The sequence below is a fragment of the Actinia tenebrosa genome, unplaced genomic scaffold (genome assembly GCF_029948245.1).
Source record: "Actinia tenebrosa isolate PJP-AT-01 unplaced genomic scaffold, QUT_ActTen_1.0 PGA_scaffold7__59_contigs__length_16204524, whole genome shotgun sequence".
Lineage (NCBI taxonomy): Eukaryota > Metazoa > Cnidaria > Anthozoa > Actiniaria > Actiniidae > Actinia > Actinia tenebrosa.
In genome coordinates, this window is record NW_028292584.1 from 15869509 (window position 1) to 15894449 (window position 24941).

General features: G+C 36.6%; 1 protein-coding gene across 5 annotated transcripts in view; it reads left to right on the forward strand.

The window, feature by feature from the left end:
• LOC116287414 (protocadherin-23) overlaps positions 1-21736 on the forward strand; it is a 42924-nt gene extending 21188 nt beyond the window's left edge. For 3 of the 5 annotated variants that reach the window (XM_031694090.2, XM_031694091.2, XM_031694093.2), the window contains 14 exons: positions 401-589; positions 2337-2520; positions 4485-4699; positions 5489-5665; positions 7843-7969; positions 8504-8550; positions 9266-9475; positions 10309-10397; positions 10633-10704; positions 11020-11082; positions 11275-11460; positions 12837-12902; positions 17415-17472; positions 19539-21736. In XM_031694090.2, coding sequence (XP_031549950.1) covers positions 401-589; positions 2337-2520; positions 4485-4699; positions 5489-5665; positions 7843-7969; positions 8504-8550; positions 9266-9475; positions 10309-10397; positions 10633-10704; positions 11020-11082; positions 11275-11460; positions 12837-12902; positions 17415-17472; positions 19539-20192 — 2337 coding nt within the window. In that variant the 3' untranslated portion in view covers positions 20193-21736. Of the gene's footprint in view, positions 1-400; positions 590-2336; positions 2521-4484; positions 4700-5488; positions 5666-7842; positions 7970-8503; positions 8551-9265; positions 9476-10308; positions 10398-10632; positions 10705-11019; positions 11083-11274; positions 11461-12836; positions 12903-15070; positions 15135-17414; positions 17473-17971; positions 18820-19538 lie in introns of those variants that run through there. The other 2 variants (XR_004196074.2, XM_031694092.2) reach the window with 2 other exon arrangements.
• The last annotated feature ends 3205 nt before the right edge of the window (positions 21737-24941 follow it).

A 24941-nucleotide genomic window follows, 5' to 3' on the forward strand; every position in this document is an offset into this window, starting at 1 on the left:
AAGAATTCCAATCCTTAAAAACGATCTATTGAAACGCAAATATGATGTTAACAAACACTCATAGGTTGTTTGTAAATAACATCTTTAACCGCCATCTCATATTTCCTGAGGATGGACTAATTAGTCCGATAGCTTGGATGTATATTAAAAACTTCATTGTTGAGGAAGTGTTTTTAAGTTTGTAAATGATTCCAACCTACAAAAACACGTTATACCTATTTTTAAATGTGTGAGACAAAATTGCTATAAGATGCATTTTAGTAGCAAACCATGAGATATATTTCACGTTACACTTACATTTTCTTACACACTGCCCTGAGTGAATACCATGCAATAGGCAATATATGTATCATGCAATCAGTTATTTATCTTGTAATCGTACCTAATATTCTTCCTTCAGGTCGTGGAGCAAGACTACAACATCATTGGAGCAAGTTTCTCAATTTCAGCTGGCAATAACGATGATCATTTCAAAATTGTTGGAAAAGATCTTAAAGTCGGCGCGAAGCCACTGGACAGGGAGATTAAGAAAGAGCATGTGCTCCGAGTCACACTCGTTAAAGATGGCAAAGTTAGAGGAGTCGCAATGGTAAAAGCTCGCATCTAAAAAAATATTACCATCAACGAGCAGACTAGATTCAAAGCAAGCTAAATTGGAAACTACTCACTACATGTACTTACAGCATGTGCTTACAAGCCCTCACATCACCAAAGGAAACAAAGCAGATACGCTTGATGGAAGGGAATCTACCGTCAGTGCTCCGTTTTAGGAGTATGCATAGGCAACAGTTTTTTTAAGGAGGCGGCGTCGAGTTTGCGTTCTTGACCCATCAATATCAAACGATGCTCCGTTTTAGGAGTATCTATAGGCAACAATTATTTCTTTGACGAGGCGGCGTCGAGTTTGCGTTTTTTACTCACCAATCTCCATCAGTGCTCCGTTTTAGGAGTATCTATAGGCAACAGTTTTTTTAAGGAGGCGGCGTCGAGTTTGCGTTCTTGACCCATCAATATCAAACGATGCTCCGTTTTAGGAGTATCTATAGGCAACAATTATTTCTTTGACGAGGCGGCGTCGAGTTTGCGTTTTTTACTCACCAATCTCCATCAGTGCTCCGTTTTAGGAGTATCTATAGGCAACAGTTTTTTTATGGAGTGGGCATCGAGTTTGCGTTCTTGACCCATCAATATCAAACGATGCTACGTTTTAGGAGTATCTATAGGCAACAATTATTTCTTTAACGAGGCTGCGTCGAGTTTGCGTCCTAAAACTCATCAATCTCCATCAGTGCTCCGTTTTAGGAGTATCTATAGGCAACAATTATTTCTTTAACGAGGCTGCGTCGAGTTTGCGTCCTAAAACTCATCAATCTCCCATCAGTGCTCCATTTTAGAAGTATCCAAGTATGGGAAGACCACAAAAGATCCGACCACAGCTCTCTCTATCCGAAAGACGCATACTCACTTAATCGACTAAGCAACATACTGATAAAATGGATAGTTTTGAGAAACTCCATTCCTTACTCGGCATAATGAATCAGTATTAATACTTCGAACAAGTCTTATCAATATATTTTACAGGATGCCATTTTCAGGGATTCCTGAATAGATCTCTGTGCCTATTTTACGTATGCAAATTGCCCATTTCAGATCACGTGACATTTCTTCGAGAATTGTTCTTTTATGACGAACATGTTAAAATATTTACATATGAAAGATTTAAGTCCCAAGAGTGGCTTCACGTGGTCTGAAGTGTGCACAACAAATAACGAAAGTAAAGACGTCTATGGCAGGGAAACATGTCGCTTTGCACTTTCATACTTCTCATGCATACCTTTATAGACAAGGTTCAATTAATTTTGCTAAACTCTATACACTTATTTCAATAAAGTTAGTCGCCTGAAAAGCTACAAAGCTGAGACCAACAAAGATTATGGGTAGTTACATTTTACATGTTTCAACCGCTTTGATAACTGTTGATGGATTTTAGATCTTTTACCAGTTACAGTCTCACCTCTTCTGAGCATCCTCAAGCTGCAAATTGTATCAAAAGCTTTACTTGTTTGATATTAAAAGTTTCCCATGATCCTCAGTGATCTCGGCTTTCCAGGTTTTTTGGTGACTAACTTTATTGAAATAGGTATATACGTAAAAGTATGATATCTATTTGCATACTTTTGGTCTGCTTATAACAATGATGAATGAGTGCGATTTATCATAACCTATGATTAGCTATTTTATTTTATAGAGCATTTCCACTTTATTTTTAATATTGAATTTTTAATATTGAATTAAATATCTAATATTTCCTCTATCAATCATCCGTTTGTTCATAGATAATTGTCAACGTACTTGACGTGAACGACAACTCGCCTGCATTTCAAGGATCCATTCCTTATAGCGTTGACGTAAAGGAAGACACTATGATTGGTGATATCATTCTGAAGGTTAACGCAACGGACAGTGATAGCGGTAACAATGGTACAGTTATATATTCCATAACTGGGGGCAACGGAGAAGGTAATATGACTCAGCTAGATTATTTGTCGTACAACCTATCTCTTTTCTAAAGAAAATTTTCTAAAGTAAATAACAAGTGTTATAAACATCGAATCGAAATATTGCGACCATTTTCAATAACTATTGTTCTGCTCTGACTAGCCTCGTGCTCACGTGGGACTGAAGTCGCTAGTCAGTGCAGAACAGTTATTAAAATTGGTCGGCATATTTCGATTCGGTGTATACAGTAGAGATATCGTATGATTGTGAAACAGTATGCAAATCCACTGACAGTCGGAGAACTACCGACATTCTTTGATTGCAAAAATCACTGGTCACGGTACCGGCGACGGCCATGTGACTGTCAGGCCACGGCATGTCTGTAAAATGAGTTTTTTTTACTCATACGAAATTTTCTTTGACTTATTTAATAGACCTTATTCGTAGTGTGATAATGTTTTCGTTTTTGAGCTTTTTTTTAACACCTTGGACAATTATTCACATGTCTCTATCATTTCAAGCTCACCGTTCGTCTCGCTTTGATGCAAAGGCACGGCTACCTGATGGCGCAAGGAACTGTTAAGGGGACTCATGAACTTGACAAACCTCTAGGGGAATTAACAGCTGTTGTTTTGAAAATCGTCGGGATATCATAGTTATTCCTTGATAGTTAGTCATTTGGGATACTCATGAATCTTTTGAAGAGTAAAACAAAAGAAAATGAATCCTCTGGAGGTTTGTCACGCTGAATTGGAAAAACGTTTCCACTGCACGAATAAGTCATAGATCAAAAACGAGTGCGAGTACGGCCGAGTGCTTTCATCTGTTTCTCGGTATTTGGATGCCCTGATCAAACACGAAACACGAGTTTTTGAACTGACTTCTCAAACTCATTATAATTCCCCGGAGGGGGGGGGGGGGGGGGTACTCCCATATATTTGCTATACGGGTATGTGCCTCCCTATAGGGTATGGTTTTTCGGCTTTTGGGTCTGGGGTAGGGTATCATTTTTGGAAATTTTGTCTGGGATAGGGTATCATTTTAGTCTGGGATAGGGTTAACGATTTGGTCGTTTTAGTCTGGAATAGGGTTAACGATTTGGTCGTTTTTGTCTGGCAAATAGGCTACGCTTTCTGCCGATACAAAAACAATAAAAATGTTAGTAAATATTGATTACGATCTATTGAATAACCGTATTTTCCGTCTTTTAGTCTGGGATAGGGTGTATAATTCTTAGTTTTAGTATGGGGTAGGGTCTGTAAAATCAAAATTTTAGGTCTGGGATAGGGTCAGGGTTTTGGGGTCCTGGCGGCACACCCCTACCCAAGTTGGGGTGGTAGTACCCCCCCCCCATCCCCCCGGGTATAATTAATTTGTTCTTGAATCTCGTGATACTAAAAGAGTGAACAGTGTTTTGATCACTGTCTTGATCCGTTATTGATCAAGTATCAAGGTCCGTGCACGTGACTACAATGCAAAGCCGTCATTGGTCATTGATCTCATGAATTATTAATGAGTTTGAGAAGGTGTATTTTACAATGAAGTATCCTACGACAAAGTCTTTCAGGTTTCAAGACTTAAAAATGTCCAGTTCATGCACACTGGCCTGGTAGAATTTTATGAATGCATTTTGCATTTTTTATGTTTTCTAATCATAAAAGATTAGGATATTGAAAAACTGGGGTTTTCTTTTCAGTCTTTCTTTCCATCGATAAAATTACGGGAGAAATATCAATATCAAATTCGCTAAATCGAGAGAAAACTGCTCAGCACCCTCCAGGCACACTCAGCACACTCAGCACACTCAGCACACTCAGCACACTCAGACTATCCAGGTCTATGAGACCTATGATGGAGGGACTCAGTCCTCCAATGACCAACACTACTACTGTCATTATCAACGTACTATTCCATATAAAACATGCATGTCTACCACATAGATGGTCCATCATGATATCCTTTGACGAGAATCAATTTTTTTGCAGACCGTTTCTCCATCGAAAACACAACTGGAATAATAACTTTAGCTAGCGAACTAAACCGTGAGACAACGCCTCAGTATACTCTGACTATCCAGGCCTATGATGGAGGATCTCCTCCTAAGACCAACACTACTACTGTCATTATCAACTTACTAGACGTCAACGATATCTCACCAAGCTTTAGTCCTAGAGTAATGAATGTGGTTGTTTCTGAGCGGGTAAGTTATAGCAATATAAAATGTTCAAAGTTTGACTTTAAAAAATTCTTCGAAACACTAATTTGAATCCTTTTCGTTTAAGATAAGGCTAAGATTTCAATTCCAAGCATTCTAGAATATTTTTACGTCAATGGGCGGGTTAAATATCAAGTTCAAGTTAAAATCGATTTTTCATTACCTAGAAAAGCAACAACATCTAATATGCATGTATTCCTCTTAATGATCCACTGCAAAACTACAGCAGTGGAGTTCCTCAAGGTTCGGCACTTTATCCCCTTAGAAAATGGGAAAGGCTTATAGACTTATACATAGACATTTTCATCATGCTTACTACAAGATTTAATACCAGTTCTGATATTATTAGAAATTCTAAGGCAGAGGAAAATATTGGGTCAAGTTGAAATTACATTGCATTGTGGGAATTGTTTAGAGGACTAAGAAGACGCCACCTTTGAAATATGTGTCCTTAAAAAGACCTATAGAGCGTTTTAACGTAACGTCACCATAACAATACATTTTCTATCGTCGGGAATTGAAATCTTTTTATGCATAAATTGTGCAAAACGTTTCTATGGTTTGGTACATCAATATGGCTGCCTTCTCACGTGAGTGAAAACGCTCTTTACGATGCACTGCAATTCCAACTCAACGCAGTCTTTTTGTTGGAATGGCTAATTAATAAGAATACTCGGAGCTCGTTGTTTAGCCTCGCTGCGTTTACAAATCTAACATTAGAATAAAAATGACTGTGTTAACTGTTAATTAATTAATGTGGCATCTTTCTTCCAGACCTCAAATGGTGTCCAGATCGCACAAGTAACAGCTAAAGATTCAGATATAGGCGAAAACAGCAGAATTAACTACAGCATCGCGGAAGGCAATGATGGGAAATTTGACATTGATCCAAACACCGGTGCCATCAAGATCATTGGGGGACTGAGTTTCAAAGAAAGATCCAAATACATGGTAAGAGACAACCTCCAACCAATAGTCCCTTTTCTCATTCGGTAAATACCATTGTTTTATGACTACAGATTCATCTGCACTGGCTATAAGCCTTGTCCAAGAGAAACCCATTCAGTGAAAAAGTCAACTGTAATGTAAAAAGTTAACATTTGCAAAAGTCAACTGTAATGTAAAGAATGTGCAGCTTGAACAAAACCAAATTTTTTGAATCCACAGACTTTTAAATCTAAGAAAAAACCATTTGCAAAAGTCAACTGTAATGTAAAGAATGTAAAGCTCGCACATCCCACAGACTTTTAAATCTAAGAGAAAACCATTTGCAAAAGTCAACTGTAATGTAAAGAATTGAACAAAACCAATTTTTTTGAATCCCACAGACTTCTATCTAAAAGTAAAACCATTTGCAAAAGTCAACTGTAATGTAAAGAATGTGCAGCTTGAACATCCCACAGACTTTTAAATCTAAGAAAAAACCATTTGCAAAAGTCAACTGTAATGTAAAGAATGTGCAGCTTGAACATCCCACAGACTTTTAAATCTAAGAAAAAAACATTTGCAAAAGTCAACTGTAATGTAAAGAATGTGCAGCTTGAACATCCCACAGACTTTTAAATCTAAGAAAAAACCATTTGCAAAAGTCAACTGTAATGTAAAGAATGTGCAGCTTGAACAAAACCAATCTTTTCGAATCCCACAGACTTTTAAATCTAAGAAAAAACCATTTGCAAAAGTCAACTGTAATGTAAAGAATGTAAAGCTCGCACATCCCACAGACTTTTAAATCTAAGAAAAAACCATTTGCAAAAGTCAACTGTAATATAAAGAATGTGCAGCTTGAACAAAACCAATCTTTTCGAATCCCACAGACTTTTAAATCTAAGAAAAAACCATTTGCAAAAGTCAACTGTAATGTAAAGAATGTAAAGCTCGCACATCCCACAGACTTTTAAATCTAAGAAAAAACCATTTGCAAAAGTCAACTGTAATGTAAAGAATGTAAAGCTCGCACATCCCACAGACTTTTAAATCTAAGAAAAAACCATTTGTAAAAGTCAACTGCAATGTAAAGAATGTGCAGCTTGAACATCCCACAGACTTTTAAATCTAAGAAAAAACCATTTGCAAAAGTCAACTGTAATGTAAAGAATGTAAAGCTCGCACATCCCACAGACTTTTAAATCTAAGAAAAAACCATTTGCAAAAGTCAACTGTAATATAAAGAATGTGCAGCTTGAACAAAACCAATCTTTTCGAATCCCACAGACTTTTAAATCTAAGAAAAAACCATTTGCAAAAGTCAACTGTAATGTAAAGAATGTGCAGCTTGAACAAAACCAATCTTTTCGAATCCCACAGACTTTTAAATCTAAGAAAAAACCATTTGCAAAAGTCAACTGTAATGTAAAGAATGTAAAGCTCGCACATCCCACAGACTTTTAAATCTAAGAAAAAACCATTTGCAAAAGTCAACTGTAATATAAAGAATGTGCAGCTTGAACAAAACCAATCTTTTCGAATCCCACAGACTTTTGAATGGTGTCTGTGAATAGCTGACATATAAACGTGACTAAGCTGTGCAAATGAGTCTGCAGTCTTCAGCGGAATGCATCGAATACGAAACGGGTGTAATAGTATACCTACCGTAATATATTTTGCTATAACTGTCAATATTCATTGTGTCAAGAATATACCCTTTTTGGTCTGTGCTGAGCCTTGCTATCAGACATTCGTTGTATGTTCACAACTTAGTACGATTTTACAAGGTGCAATGACGTTCCTAATTTAGCATCAGCTGTAAAAAAGGATAATTACCTCAAAATGAAATTGAATCTCCCAAACTATTTTAATTAAGCGTTGCTATGCCACGACGCCAATGGTGGCTAAAGACCAGATTTCGTATATTGGCCTTGAGAACGTGTCTTATCGTCCCAATAGAGGACATCCATATTGGAGTACCAAACAGTATAAACTCTCTGCACAGTTTCTACATAAAAATAGAGAAAGTGTAATGTTTTGGTACACCAACACAGCCGCTGTGACGTCACGTGAAAAAGCTATATTGTGAAGATGCGGTAATCAAGTATTTTGATCGGATTGTACTTTTAAAACTTAAAAGAGAATAAACTTTACAGATAACTACTTCAAAAAATAACATTAGTGTGTGTTTTTCTTTGCAGTTGATTATCGATGCTAAAGATAATGGGTTGTCTCCTCGTACTGGGTCAGCTATTGTCTACATCACGATCACAAGCGCTGGGCAGAATTTGCATTCACCTGTTCTTAAGAAAACTGATTACCTGGGAGGTAAGTATCTCTAGATGTAGGTTCCTCTAAAGAGGCTTTGCTCCATCACTTAACGGCAGCCATGTTAAAATTTCAAGAACATTAGCGCAGCGCGCAGATGACGTCATAAAAACAAAGACAAAAATAATAGAATCGGTTTGTATAATACTCGACAGGGTTAAACGGAATGCAATGTTTGTTTGATTCTTTCAGCTATTTTTAGAATCTGTGTGCTGCGCTATGCAATCGTTTTTTAAAAATTGGAAAGAATTCAATTCCCGAGAGCAAAGGGATTTTATTGCTCTGCCATCTAACCACAGGCAGTCCAAGCTGTGCTAATGGCGCCGGCATGTGATGGTGCAAAGCCTATATAGAACCCTTGTATGTGACGTCAAAGCAGATGAAATTGGAGGACAAAACAAAATAATTTCAATCTCCTGAGAATTGGAAACCTATCGTTATGTCCTCCAAATTGAGCTGCATTCCGACGTGCTGTAAGGGGAGTATTTGAGATTAGTTATTTTATTGTATTGAGTATACTTTGGCTATTTTCAGGAGTATACAAGGATACCAGCGATGACCAGCTTATTCTAACTGTCTCAGTAAGTAGCTGATAATCAAAATAATGCGTTTTAGAGCAATATTTAATTTCAGGCCTCCTGTCATTCCCTAGATTATCATTTCTTTGTTTAACGGTTGCGCATGAGAAAACACATATAGGTACCCAAACCCAACCCAACCCAACCCAACCCAACCCAACCCAACCCAACCCAACCCAACCCAACCCAACCCAACCCAACCCAACCCAACCCAACCCAACCCAACCCAACCCAACCCAACCCAACCCAACCCAACCCAACCCAACCCAACCCAACCCAACCCAACCCAACCCAACCCAACCCAACCCAACCCAACCCAACCCAACCCAACCCAACCCAACCCAACCCAACCCAACCCAACCCAACCCAACCCAACCCAACCCAACCCAACCCAACCCAACCCAACCCAACCCAACCCAACCCAACCCAACCCAACCCAACCCAACCCAACCCAACCCAACCCAACCCAACCCAACCCAACCCAACCCAACCCAACCCACCCAACCCAACCCAACCCAACCCAACCCAACCCAACCCAACCCAACCCAACCCAACCCAACCCAACCCAACCCAACCCAACCCAACCCAACCCACCCAACCCAACCCACCCAACCCAACCCAACCCAACCCAACCCAACCCAACCACTCTCCGGGGTATTCAAAGAGTGTGTAAATGATAAAAGCAGAATATCATATAATTTGCATATTTGTGTTTTAGGCTACAGACGCAGACAGTGGTGCAAACGGGGAAGTCATATACGAGCTCACAGAAAATCCTGTCCCATTCCTTTTCCACCTGGAAACTGTCTCTGGACGTCTGCGCAGTGCAAACTCGTTTGTAGATAAAGAGGGAGAACTTTATATATTTAAAGGTAGAGCCAAAGACAAAGGGAGTCCACCTAAAAATTCAACAGAGGCAAATTTATGTGTAAGTAAAATACACTTTGTACACTAATTCCATCGTGTTCTTTTGTTCTCATTTCTCTATTGCATACTATTTAATGATATCTGTTTCACGGGTTTATGAAAATCACTCTATTGATGGTTGTAAATCATTCCCAAGAGAACTAAATAATTCATTGACAATTCTTTTGTTAAGTTCCTCCAACATGGCCGCCGTGAAAACCATCAATTTACAGTTTTCAAAAGTTCTGTAATTAATTTGATTGCGATACTGTGATACGAGCGACTTTTAGTTCAGCCACGGGAATCAAGATGAGGGCGATGATGTCTATGCAGAAGAATGAAATTAAAAATCACATCTAGCGTTTTCCCACTTTATTCATCGCCACCCGGCTAGCTCAGTTGGTAAGAGCGTCGGTCTGTCAAGCCTCGGCCGGACCAACACTCAGGGCCTTAAAATAACTGAGGAGAAGGTGCTGCCTTTGTAATAAAAATCTACAAATGGTTAGACCTTCAAGTCTTCTCGGAGAAGGGCTTAAAACCGTAGGCTCTGTCTCCCAACCCTTCCTAACCTACAATAAAATGGGGGACATAAAACAACCTGTTGAATTATTCGTATAAGAGTAGGGGATTGTCTCCCGGTTCAACAGCCTTTCCCAATCTGGAGGCATTAATACTAACTTACTAACAAATCACTCATGATTGTAAGCTGCACGGCTGCTACTAACGCCTTAATACGCAGCCCGTAAAGTCCTCCACTGGTCATGATTGTGAAGCGCATTGAGACCATGTAAAATGCGCTATATAAGAACCCCGTTATTTATTTTTCTCTTAATCTTTCTTACTTACCATTTTTAGGTTTTTGTTCTCCGAGATTCTCATAGTCTGATTATCACAGCTGATGTCAGTCAAGATTTCATCCTGAAAAACGACGAAGAATTCCGAGGGTAATAATCTATAATTATGGTTAATGAAAGCAATGAATTTCCTTCGTTTTCCTGTGCAACATTCTCGGGTTCAAATCATGTTACACGAGACGATTCCGTCCCAAAGACGATTTCTTGATTGTTCTTGTCTAACACGATATTTTGTTGCCCTGAGTAAACGTGTCTGCGGAAGAGGAACTCACCGGTGTTTTACAAATTTGAACTAAGTCTATAAGCTGTTTTATTTTTCCAATAGTGTCCTTGATGATTTGACTGGAGGAAAGGCTTTCATTAAGTCAGTCAGACCTATAGGAGGAAAAACCAATTCGTAAGTAATTATTTTATAACAAATTTCGTATGTGTACGAACGTGTCGTGATCAAGCCCGTGTCTCCTACCTGTAATGGGCCTTATTCACGCGGCAGCCATGTTGGATTGAACAATAGATTCCACCACGCGTAGCCTCAAATTCAGGCGCTTGAGAATTAATTTATGCTGGGGAAACAAAGGTTTTTATTCTAAATAGAATAAACATAGCCGCCTTGTGATAAAGGTCCATTGGTTTAAACCATTGCTTCTTTGATAACTCTATTGACAATTCATCCTTAAAAACTTAACAATGTGTTAAATATTTTTGCCAACAGGTCGGAGATTATTTTTAATGTTGTCAAGAACAAGACGGAGTCGACATCTGATCAAATTCATGAGTAAATAGTGTTTATTTATCTGTTTTATCTTATTTGATAGTGTAAATCGGTTTGTTTTGTCTGGATGGGTGAAAAATAAAAGGAAAAGAAGGAAGGTGGAAAGAATTAAGGTGGAGGAAAAAAACAATTTTACAAGATTTTTTTATCTTGTGCTTCTGTTCAGATACACACTGTTCATTCCCTTTTTCACAGGTCACTAAAAAGAAGAGAGGATGACATTAAAAACAAGTATAGCAAATGGAACATAAGAACCTATGAGCTTCCCAAAACGGGGAAGCAGATCTCAAAAGGTGGCTTATCAGCTATAGTCGGAGCCATGATATGCCTGGCTTTACTGATTGGTGTTGGTGGAATTATTATGATTATTATTCTCATAAAGTAAGTACCGCTGACCTCACTTCTACACCACAGGGTACGCATAACATACTTATTTCAATAAAGTTTGTCAACAAACCTAGAAACCTGAGATCGCTAAGGAACATTTCAAACAAATAAATCTCTTTTGAGTAAAAGATGTACAAGTGCATCAAAAGTTATCAAGTGGCTGAAACATGTATGTATCTACCCATAATTCATTTTTGAATTTATTGAAATAAGTATATAATTACATTCTGCCTGGCTTTTGTTATGAGTTAAAAGTGTAGGTTACCCTGTTAACTATTTTCTAGATATTTTCTAGCCGGGTTATCAGACTTTTTTTCTAGCCTTACCACAGGTTACCCACCTATAGTTTAAATATTTCCTCCCGACTGGTCTTCTAAGAGCCTCGTTGATCGATGGAAAATACCGCTAACCTTAACACACAGGAAACCCATCGATAAAATAAACATTTACACAGGCATCTCGTCAACATCGCATTCTACTTTCTAACAGTTCAATCATTCAATCAATTTTTATTCACACACAATATTTACAATTTTTTGTTAACATTACTAGTTTCGAAAATTTATTTGACAAGGAAGAAAACGTAATGACAATATATATCTATTATAGAAAAAATAAATAAAGAATAATGTGTGTGTGGTTGTTGAAGTAGTTAACAACTTTCGAGTCCACAACTACCAGTTAACAATAAATATCTTGAAAAATAAATCTCCAATAAATATCTTAGATAATAAATCTCCAATAAATATCTTAGATAATAAATCTCCAATAAATATCTTAAATAATAAATCTCCAATAAATATCTTAAATGATAAATCTCCAATAAATATCTTAAATAATTAATCTCCAATGAATATCTTAAATAATTAATCTCCAATAAATATCTTAGATAATAAATCTCCAATAAATATCTTAAATGATAAATCTCCAATAAATATCTTAAATAATTAATCTCCAATAAATATCTTAAATAATTAATCTGCAATAAATATCTTAAATTATTAATCTCCAATAAATATCTTAAATTATTAATCTCCAATAAATATCTTAAATAATTAATCTCCAATAAATATCTTAAATAATTAATCTCCAATAAATATCTTAAATAATTAATCTGCAATAAATATCTTAAATTATTAATCTCCAATAAATATCTTAAATAATTAATCTCCAATAAATATCTTAAATAATAAATCTCCAATAAATATCTTAAATAATAAATCTCCAATAAATATCTTAAATAATAAATCTCCAATAAATATCTTAAATAATAAATATCCAATAAATATCTTAAATAATTAATCTCCAATAAATATCTTAAATTATTAATCTCCAATATTTTATATGAATGACTTTTCTTTATTTTGAAGGAAAAGACGCGAGCGAGAGAGAATTCGAAGAAATGCAAGAGTTACTTTCAACGACGAGCCACACTAGTAAGCACAATTATTTAATTCTGAACTAAAATAAATATTATTTAGTGAATGTTGCATTTTAATCTCTTGAAGTACAAATATATTTATGAAAGGAACGTAAAGGACTGTAAGGAACTTACTCGCATGGAATTATGGGATACAATATGGCGGCCTTTTGATTTTTATCCCATAATTCTTTGCGCAACAGTTTGGTCTCCAGTCTCTCTTAAAAAGGGACAATAGAATATTACTCTTGATTTTGATGCTCAATTGGTATGGAATGTACTCAAAGGGAACGTTCAATAGCTATTTCTTTTATTTCTGTACGTATACCAAAATAAAGTCAGACTCAAACACTATAGAGGCTTTGCGTCTTCACGTGATGGCAGCCATGACAAGAAGCGGGAACAATTAAATCTGGTATAATCTGATTTACATAAAAAATCAGTTTCCCTAGGGAAAAGGCTTCATTGTTTTGCCGTCTTTCATGGCTGCCATCACGTGATGGTACAAACCCTCTATAGTAAATAAGGTCACACTATAAAAGTGTTCCATGCATGCATGCAACAAACCCTCTATAGTAAATAAGGTCACACTATAAAAGTGTTCCATGCATGCATGCATGCATTCCTTGCTTGCTGGAATTACAACTATTGCAGCATCATACTGCAATTTGTACTGCAAGAGTATTCAATGCAAACAAATATATTCATAATCGCTGTTTAATGGTCACTCATGCGAATTTGGGAAAGCTCTATTAACCTTTCTACATACTACACAGTAAACCGGTAGGGACCATTTTTTAGCTCTGATTTTGGGACTGTTTTAGCCCCTTATATGAATTTTCCCCCTGATTTGGCCTAGTTGAGGGGGCCAAGACAGTATTGATAAACCCATACCAAAATGGCTTCTGTGGGGCCAAAATAGCATTGTTCTATTTTGGTCCTAGCCTGGGGTGAAATGGCACTACTTTGAAAAAGCCAAAATGGCTCTCTGGGGCCAAATTGGTCCTCTCAAATTTACTGTGTAATTTCACAATTATAAAACTATTAAAGTGTCACATGACGATTAACGTGTAACTGTTAGGTCGTGTATAAAGTTCCCTTTGTAATCCGTGGATGGTCAAGACTTTTCCCATAATTTCTTGTATCATCATTTACAATGCCTTTGATTGAGACAAACTTGTTAATTCATCACATTAAACGCTACAATAAAACAAAGAAATAATACTCAAGAGAATGACAACTTAAAAGCATATATACACTAAACTGCAAAATTATTGTCGAGAAAAAACATAGAAAGTAGACGATGAGACCGAAAGGTATTATGGGAAATATCATCGCTCATCCTCTGAAGTAATCATTTAAGAATATACACAGTCGATATGAAACAAGAGTTAAAAGCTCCTGTCTTTCTGTCAGTGCAACAGTTTATATGAACATTCCACTATTTGTATCGCTAGACACATCTAACGAAGCTCCCATGTACCATTACTCTCTCAGCCTCTATGTTCTATGTTCAATTGAACGGAACATAATTTTTCGCAATAAGCCAGAAGCGAGATGACGTTTTACCCCCGTCTCTAGACCATAATCCTTTTCACACTGTTTTTGTTCTTTAATTATGACTATTGTTCCTGTATTCTCTAAGGAATCAAAAATTTTAATATGAAAGAATTTTAAAAACTATTATGGTACAGAGTCGGGGGTAAAACGTCATCTCGCTTCAGGCTTATTGAGTGTAAGTAAAAAGAATCTTTACAAAAATAATATCCATAATATGACATATTTGCTAAACGCATCAGAAATAAAACCCAATCATATTGCTAATAATAGACCTATCCCGAATTCGCTTGACTGACCACGAAACAATGGTTTGAAGTAGAGACTGAACTTGCTTCTTTTATTCATCAAGTTCAACCTCGACTTGAAACCATTGTTTCGTGGTCAGTCAAGCGAATTCTGGATAGGTCTATTACCTTAAATTAACACCGACAAGAACGGACTATTGTCTAATTTTACTTTTACATCTTAACATTTTTTTTTCGTTTTAAGACTCATTTCCGACTGCCCCGAGGCTCTTAAGCCATGCGGTATTAACGTGATCCTGTTCGATTAATAATAAGAATACTGTGTTAATATTCCCTAATATCAATATGAATACTAATATCTCTCTTTGGGCACCGCTAGCAAGAGGCACAGAGGACGCTTGTCGAGCCGTGTATCACCCACCTCCCTGGTTTCCTCCAATAACGTTAGTAACATCGCATGGACTCCTTTTTTCTTTATATAGTTGTCCACGCATGCGCATGAGAATGTCTTGCTTGTCGCCATTATTCTGCTGGTCAAATGAATTAACATTGATACCTAACCTAACGTGCACTAATGATGATCTCGAAGAAGAATCAGAATGAATTTAGACCTTGCCATCAAAACAAGTCTATTTGGGTTTTCCCGCTAAAACTATTTGCCATTGCAAAAATGTAGCAATATTTGACAGAATAATTCGGCCCTGTTGCCCTTCATCTCATCAGAGAAAAAATGCAAGGTAATCAGAATCGAGAAAAATTTGCGAAACTGAAGTGTCACCTTTCGAAATTATGGATTTCCAGGCCACCAAATGAAAAAATCCTTGCTATGAGCGCTTAATAACAGTGAAACAATAATTCATGAAATTTATACTTTTAATGAGATGGCGGGCATGCTTTTATTTTTGGCTGGTCTATTTTCGTAGGCTTCTTACACCTAATCGAAAAATGGCGATCAATTTGAATAAGTATTGTTCTGCACCAGCTAGCGACTGAATAGCCTGGTGTTCACATTGCAACGTTAAAGCGTTTTCACATGTATGAGAAGCTAGTCAGTCGTTGGTCAATACAGAACAATAGTTATTATTATACATTTTACTAAGTATCTAAATTCTGATTGGTCGAGAGCCCTCAGCCAATCCCTGATTTCGTGTAGGTTTTCCCACAGATAATACATTTATCATGCCAAGTTCATTCAAGGTCACGCTGTGGTAGCTTTGTTTTTATTCATTATGTGTATTTATTTCCAGAATTATATATAATTACAAAAATAACTATTTGTGGAATCCTTAACTTATTTTTATATATTTTATGAATAATTCTTGAAATATTTCAATTCTGAATTAAAAATGTTGCGTTTTTCACGCGACATCATGGCGTTCATAATTCTTGTCTCTATAATTTAAAGTTCATGTTAATGTTTTTCCAGTATACAAAATGTATAATAAAGCAATTATTGAATTCGGTTATCCCATGATATCATAAATTATCAAGACCTTAGACTTCGGCAGATAACAGCCTCGGTCTTGATAATTTACGATATCATGCTCAACCTCATCCAATAATTGCTTATTCAAATTGGTCGCCATTTTTCGATTAGGTATATGACACTTCAGTTTTACAGTGACGTGGTTTCTACGCCACTTTTTAAAATCAGCTGGCTACGGCGCTGATACATGATCATGACTTGACGAAAAGAAAAATATCTTAGGACTTGAGCAGAATCCATTACTTTTCTTTCCCAATGTTAAAAGATCATCTAAATATAGAAAAACAAGCAGTTTAAAATAAAGATACTATTAAATGTTAAATTCGTTTTCTTGATATACATAGTTAATTAAAATAATCATTTAAAAATGGAAAAAGGAGCAGTTAAAATTAAAGATCTTATAAGAAGCATTTCATATTTTTTCTTAATGTACATAGTTAATTAAGTGAAGGGGTTTGAAGTCCCTTTATTTACATAGTCACAAATTAAATGGTTATGTCTCACTAAATGCTTTTAAAAGACGCTGTAAATAAAAATCAATGTAAAATATTTAAAATTGATAATGAATCGAGTAAATAAGTTTTGCTTTTGCAATGTCTGTTGCTTAAAAAGAATCAAGGCGCCAAGCAGTTGTGCCTTGTATCATTGCCGTGTTTCTCTGCATGTTTAGCATGTCTCAATATTGTGAATGGATAGTTAGGTTCAGGTCAAACGTCAAACTTCACATGAGCCGAACCTAATTGAAACAATGGATAACAAGGCGGTCTTGTTTGATATTATTAGGTTCGGCTTTTGTGAAGTTCGACGTTCGATCTTAGTGTGTTTGTGCATTTTCATACCCATTTTGATCGGTGCAAACCATTTAACGTCTTGATCAGTCTCAAGTCTTCCACTCATTAAAATATGTTCTTCTGAGCCCGATTGTACGAAGGATGGATAGCGCTATTCAACGGATTAATCCTTATCCAGTGGATATAAGTCGATGCTGTTATCCATTTGATTTATCATTTGGCTAAGATTTTTTTCCGTTGGAGAGCGCTATCCATCTTTTATACGACCGAGTCCAGATGGTCTAATTGCTGAGTTTCATTTGACGTCATTTCCTGTCTCGTGCAGAATGTTCATCAATTGAATGACGCCAGCTGAAAAATCCCGCCCAAGCTGAATTGGCCTGTTAGAATATCAACATGATTCATCAGGACATCAGGATAATAATGTATTTTGGTCTTGTTTTCAGCATTAATATCGATGGTAATATGCCCGTCAGTAGGTTGAGACACGCCGAGTCTGCACAGGTATGTTCACAATCCACTGCTAAGCATTGTACAGTAAAACATAAAACGGGAATATAGGATGGGAATAGGATGGGAATAGGACGGGAATAGGACGGGAATAGGACGGGAATAGGACGGGAATAAGTAAATGAGGAAATAAAACTTAATTTCTAAAACGACGGAATCAAATTAATGAATGACCGATGCGTACAATTTAAACAAATCTTGTTTTACGAGTGTAGCATTTAATAGCCAGTGATTTACAAAAACATGGCCCTCATTATTTGAATTTCGAATTGGAATTTGCTGAATTTATCGATGATTAACCCTCTTCTTCAATCATTAGCTTTTAATCAATGTTCTTAAACCTTTTTGTACTTAAATCTCATTAATGAATGATGATAATAGTAACAATAACAATAACAATAATAATAAAAGTTGTATCGATATATGAGTGAGGTTAATAACTTTATTAATAAATTATTGAATTAATAAAACAATTGATGATATTTTTTAACAGGATCAAGCACTAAATCCGGCACAGAACAACACCAATTTAAAAGAACTTAAATTACACTTTAAGAATATAAGAGGTTCTCACTCTAATCCTTCGTTTCATATAGAATTATAGATGAATATTAAACATAATATAACTCTGTAAATATTCCTATTTATTTTGACAAAGTATAGATTTCTTTCTCGACAACCATGTTTTACAAAAGACAGGAGACCTATATAATCTCTTGTTGCAATGTCTCTCCATTTCAAACCACGTGTCATTCCCTAGAAAATAATACCCTATTCACACCTAAACGTGTTTAGTTAAACTTTGTTTTCATAGGAAAAAAAATAGAGAAACTGGAAACCTACAATATAATGAAACTTTCTAAAATATTGTCACAGTTTATAGTTTACATGCATTATTCCACCAAATATTGTGCAGTGTTCGTAGATAGTTTTCCAAACCTGTTTAGTTAAACCACTTTTAAACATGTTTAAGCCTTGGTGTGAATGGGGTATAAGATTCTTTGTTTCATTTGTATCCATGATTCATGTCTTCTCATGCACAACCATTTGACAAAGAAATGATACTCTCAAGGGAATGACACTTGCAACAAGTGGTGTATTAGTAAATTCATCATCATGGAAATGATGTAAAAGTGTTCAACACAAAAAACATGTCTCAAAAATCGACATGTCTAAAACATTTTCACATAAAATTATAAATAATTGCAATCGTAATTAATATAACTGAGTAATTTAAAACTTCAAAGTCAAATTGTCTAAATTAAACTTATATAGATGTAATCATTCAGATATAATTCTTTATAATCTTGTAACTTTGTAGAAGTTTTTATATCAACGAAATAAAATGGTATTTTATAAAAAAATGGGGAGGCGTTGAGCTTTGTAAACGGTAATCAGAGGGGTGATATTGAAGAAATAAAAACGCGCGCGCGTGCTGTGTGCAGTCCTAAAGCACGCAGGGGTTGGCAGAACACGAGATAAGTGTTAGGAGAAGCATGACGCGTAGCGGAATGATTCTGGACACTTCTCTAGTGTTCTGTCAATCCCCAAGTGCTTTATAGTTGCACACAGCACAGCAAGCAAATGTTTTATTTCTTTTATAAAATACAAATTACAACAACCGTTATTTTAGATAGGAATGACGCTCTCATAAAGCACGCGCTCCAAACCAACCAGAACGAACATATCCTGTCATTTGCAAAAGGCTAGGCGTTCTCCGCCCCCCCCCCCCCCCCGATTTCTATTGGAAACGCAAAGCTGTTTCCATTGGCGTTTTTTGAGTTCGATCAACAGGATACATTATGATATTCCTTTGAAAGAAACCTGGGTTGAGTTCCAAGATGGCGTCTATTTAGTCTCACTAAAAAAGCTTCAAAATTCACTCCAAACCCAACTCCATTCAGTTTTTCGCTCAACCTCAGAATGGCTAACATAGCTTATCCAGTGGATAACTGATTCGGCTTACCCAACTCGGAACTCTTTGTTAAATAGCGCATTAATTCATAAAGACCATAAACACAATGAAAAAAATGATAAAAACTTTTCTTGCTAAACAACAGGAAGCCCACCAAGGGTTAACAAACAATATGGTTGACGAAACCTCTTCTGTTGGTTCCGAGGAAGTCCAGACATCACCGGACGTCATGAACTGTATCAATGAAGCTTATCATAATGAGGACCATGACAGGCACGATCAGGAAGAAGGGTTCTTTAATGACAATGAAAGGGTTAATTTTGGGACTTTCTTCCCACCCCCACCAACGGAGCCGCCCCCACCGGTCCCAGACTCTGATGCCGATTCACTGGCTTCCGAGGAAGAATCGATCAACTATGACGAGGACGATGACAGGATTAATTTTGGGACTTTCTTGCGACCTCCACCAACGGAGCCGCCCCCACCGGCCCCATATTCTGATACCGGTTTCCTGGCATCCGAGAAAGAATCGATCAACTCTGACGATGACGAGCCCGATTACATTAATGCAGTTCTGCCACCTCATGAGGATTTTGCAGATAATAGCCATCCGCACGGCATTGGAGAACACGGTGGAGATTCGCCGACCCATTCTCACACCGGCAGCACATCACAGCTTATTAACTCTTCGTCTTACCAGGACGCACAGCTCCATGATCCTACCTTTGGTTTTGAAGCGTTAAGGAAAGTTCAAATCCCGAATTGTCAACAGAATTGTAATTTACAGCACTACATTTAAGCTTGATTCCTTACATCTAGTTTAAGAGATTCACTTAAACAGACCTTTATAGCTTCGTATGTAAATCGCACCTTCAGATCACCTGATGTACCTTCGACAATTGTTCTTTTGTGATGAACTTTCTTCCCACCTCCACCAACGGAGCCGCCCCCAACGGTCCGCCCAGATTCTTTATATTTACACAAGAAAGAATCAGTTCCCAGGAGGAGCATCAGATGGTCTGCAATGTGCACAACAAACCACCAAGCTATAAATGTCTGTTGGTGATTTTCTAAGTAGGTATTCATATCCTGGATGGCTTCAAGGAAATACAATTGATAATCAAATAATGTAGTCAAGGAGACAGTGAAGGATTTTTCTCATGCAAGAGTGTCATTCTTGAGTTCAGCTCTGAGTGCAGAAGGCAGTGACGGATCCAGAACGATTAGTGGCTATTACCTAGAAAGGTAATTATCACAAAATGTCCTTTTAAGGGTTTTGATTTTTATCCATTTTTTTTAAACTCCAAAGAGGGATGACTAGCTACCCATACCAAGTCCATGGGTCCGTCCCTGAGAAAGGGTCAGCCACAGACCTTAATACAGAATACGAGATGAAAAATGAAGTAAAACACTACGAATATCTAGGGGGTATTTTAGTTGTACACGAGCGGGCTTGACTAGAAACTATATCTTTAAACTGAAAATATATACTACATCTTAAAAGTTTTTTGAGCCAAACACAGGGAAACTTGGATCACATCAAAAAGCAACGATCGACAATTATCCTGAAACAAGGCTGCATATCTAGAGTATGCACTACGAATAGGGACTGTTGGAGAAATGATTTCAACCATTGCACCACGAAAACACAACAAATAGATAGATAGATTGATATTATTCATGCCTTACATAGCAAAAAAGAAAAATGCTTTGATAACATAGCATTGTTAATGTGCAAGTTAACAGGCATATTTAAAGTTGAAAATTCTTCAACTTTTTTCAACAGTCACATTTTTTTTACAATTGCCCTATTTCACTATGACGTCACTGCTTGTTTATGTGGGGGAAAGAATCGCCAAATCCAATAGAAAATTCAACACAATATGCTCCTAGCGAAACAGTTTAATCTAAAATTGCCTGGTTTTCAGATATATGAGTTAATATGTACTAAAAAATATTCTAATCGTTTGCTGGCTATTATACTTCTCTTCGTGGTTTGATACGGGTTTTTAGAACAATTTTCGGTGAATTTGCGATGATTTGAGCCCCTCCGACGACCATGATCCTATGCGTTTAAACAATAGATTGTTTTGATTTGACGTCATAGTGAAATATGGCAATTACATCACGACAAATAGACAGCGTTATTTGAATGCGCGGCATAGTAAAGAGAGAAATGAGTGCCGCTATGGTAACGTGTCACGTTAATTTGCAAAAATAATAAACGACCATATCGCAAGTTGAAACTTTCAGACATATCGAAAGTGAAAGTTCTTCCAATATTTTCAACAAACATATTTTTTTACAATCACATCAAGATAGGTAGACACAGAAATTAATTGTGCATGAGCAGTTTGTAAAGAGTGAAATGCCGCTTTGGCATTGTAACATGTTTATGTGCAAGTAAACAAAACATTTCTCTATTTACTATCTACTAGTGCTTCGTACACAATATCTCTTTGTAAATGAATGTTCTTTTTTCAACAGTCGAATTTTTTTTACATTTACAGATAGATATTATGTACGCGGTACTAGTAGATAGTAAATAGAGAAATGTTTTGTTTACGTATTGGCATGATAATATCTAAAATAATAAACCATATCGAAAGTAGAAAATTTTTCAAGCTTTTGTCTTTTAACCCTAAAAATACTATAAGCACATTTGTAATTTTCTATACTAAAATTAACACAGGGCCATACTGAACTAGGGGGAGCACTGGGTGCACGTGCACCCCCCCCCCCCCCCCCCCCCCCCACCATAAAAGCTTAAGGTCCGCTCATCCATCTCCTTTTTTTTTTTTTTTGGTTCTGCTTTCTTTTGGTTACCTTTTTTTTTCTTTTTGGTTCTGAAAATTATTGCCTGTGCACCTCCCTGCAAGATCCCTAGTTACGCCACTAGTTGGTAATAATCAAAAACGATCAATGGTCCGATTTTATTCGATGTGCACCCTCCCTGTAAAAGTTCTGGTTAAGGCTCTGTAACAAGGAATGTTTGAATTGTCAATGAAGACATTAACAAAAGATTGTGCAGAACTTTGCAGAAACATTTTGATAAGTAAGGCAAGCAAATATGCAAACTGATTTTTAAATTTTGTGGAAAAAAATAACGGTTTGGAATTGAAAATCCTTTTTGTGTCAATAATTCCTTTTAGTGATCGAGTCTAATGTCGCGCAGGGAAATTGTTCAATATCATGACTGTCGTCAATCCAATGAATTGTTTGGCACCTTTAAGGCCGGTTAAGACGGTACGATTTTCGCCTACAACTATCGTATACAACACGCTCGTTCCATCCTACAACTCAAGTCGTAGCGTGTAAATCAAGCCTACAACTCGCCTACGACAGACGCGAGCGTGTTGTATACGATAGTTGTAGGCGAAAATCGTACCGTCTAAACCGGCCTTTACATAATCTGATTGACGACAGCGTATTGACCAATTTCCTGGTAACACGTAAAGCAATAAGAAAGCTGGTAAAATTACTTCTCATTTTTTTAATCTATAAAGTTTTTTTTCATTATTTCAAAGTAATTACTAGTGTGGTGTGTCAAGATTACATATTTCATTCCGGATGTTTCATACTTCACTAATTTACGGCTATTTAAAAAACGCTGGCGAAGGATTTGCTGCATGGTGTTTCTTGAAGTGTATCGTTGGATCATAAAAAATGTCAGCAAAAAAAAAAAAAAAAAAAAAAAAGAAAAGAAAAAAATGTCGAAAAACGTTCAGACAAATTTTGGAAAAAGTGGACTCTTCTCGAAATTGTAGTGGGTTCGAGGCCAACAAGAAAACACACAAAAAACTTTATTTCGATGGAATTTGTGGCATTTCTTTTGTATTTCCATGTTAGCCTCATCAAGGATAATTTTGAGAAGGGATCACTGCCGAAATTCGCTGATTGCATTTAACTTATCGGCGATAGTGCGTTTGGGGCTTGGTATGGAACAAAAACTTTTTTAATTGCCGATACTGATGGAGTGAAAGTTTCACATCCTTGAGCATTGAGTTCAGAAACACATCATTGACTCGTTCAAGTTCTGGTTCCTCCACTGTTTTTTCTGAGTGATGGCCAGAAAGTGCTTCTTTAGGTGTGGATAAAGGATTTGCAGAGGAAAAAACCTTTCCTTTCGGGACTGGAGGCAGCGAAGTACAAAATATTATATTTTTCCTGTCATCGTGTTGTGGAGGTTGACGAGTCATCGCCATATTCCTATTCATACCAAAGTCAACACGTCTATCTTTAAAATGCCGTCTTTATATAACAAACTAAGGAAAGATTTGTCGCCATGCAACGATATTTATGAGATCACCAAGAGATACCTTAATTGACCTACATCACGATGCGACCAAATATTTGAGCCTTCGATTTAAGATCCGAATATATACTTGTTGCCAAGCAACCCTCAAGTCACTTCTTCAACTTGGTAAAGAACTTACGTAAGGTGAGATCAAATATGGTATTATTTGAATACATCTTTAAAAATAGACTTGTTACCAAGCAACACGCAAGTCACACCTTAAGCTAGGGAAAATACTTTCTCAAGGTACGATCAAGTAAGGTAGCATATGAATTTACCTTTCAGAACCGGACTAGTTGCCAAGCAACATGCAAGTCACATCTTAGACTTGGTGAAGAACTTTCGGAAGGTACGACCAAATATGGTGTCATTGAATTCACCTTTCAGAACCAGTATTGTTGCCAAGCAACACGCAAGTGATACCTTAAACTGGGTACAGAACTTTCGGAAGGTACGATAAATTTTGGTATTATTGAATTCATCTTTCAAAAAAGTATACTTGTTGGCAAGCAACACGCACATTCACACCTTAAACTTGGTAAAGAACTTTCGCAAGGTAAGATCAAATATGGTCATATTTGAATTATCTTTAAGAACAAGGCTTATTTGCCAAGCAACTCGTAAGTCACACCTTAAACAGGGTAAAGAACTTTGTCAAGGAAAGATCAAATAGGTTTTCATTTGAATTCACAAAATCTTTTAAAAGGCAGACTTGTTGCCACGCTAGCCACAGCTTAAAAAACTTGGTAAAGAACTTTCGAAAGGTAAGACCAAATATGGTATTATTTTAATTCTCCTTTGAAAAACATACTTGTTGCCAAGCAACACACACGTGACACCTTAAACTTGGTTAAGAAAGTACGACCAAACATGGTATTGTTTGAATTCACCTTTTCAAAAGAACTAGACTTGTTGTCAATCAACGCTCAAGACACACCTTAAACTTGGGAACTTTCGAAAGGTAAGACCAAATATTGTATTTATTTTAATAAACCTTTGAAAAACATACTTGTTGCCAAGTAACACACACGTCAAACCTTAAAATATGGTTAAGAACTTTGGCAACATACGACCAAATATGGTATTGTTTGAATTCACCTTAAATTATACTCGTTACCAAGCAACACGCACATTCACACTTTAAACTTGGTAAAGAACTTTCGCAAGGTACGACCAAATAACGTAAAATTGAATTCACCTTTTAAAACAAGACGAGTTGCCAAGCACCGCGCGAGTCATACCTTAAACCGG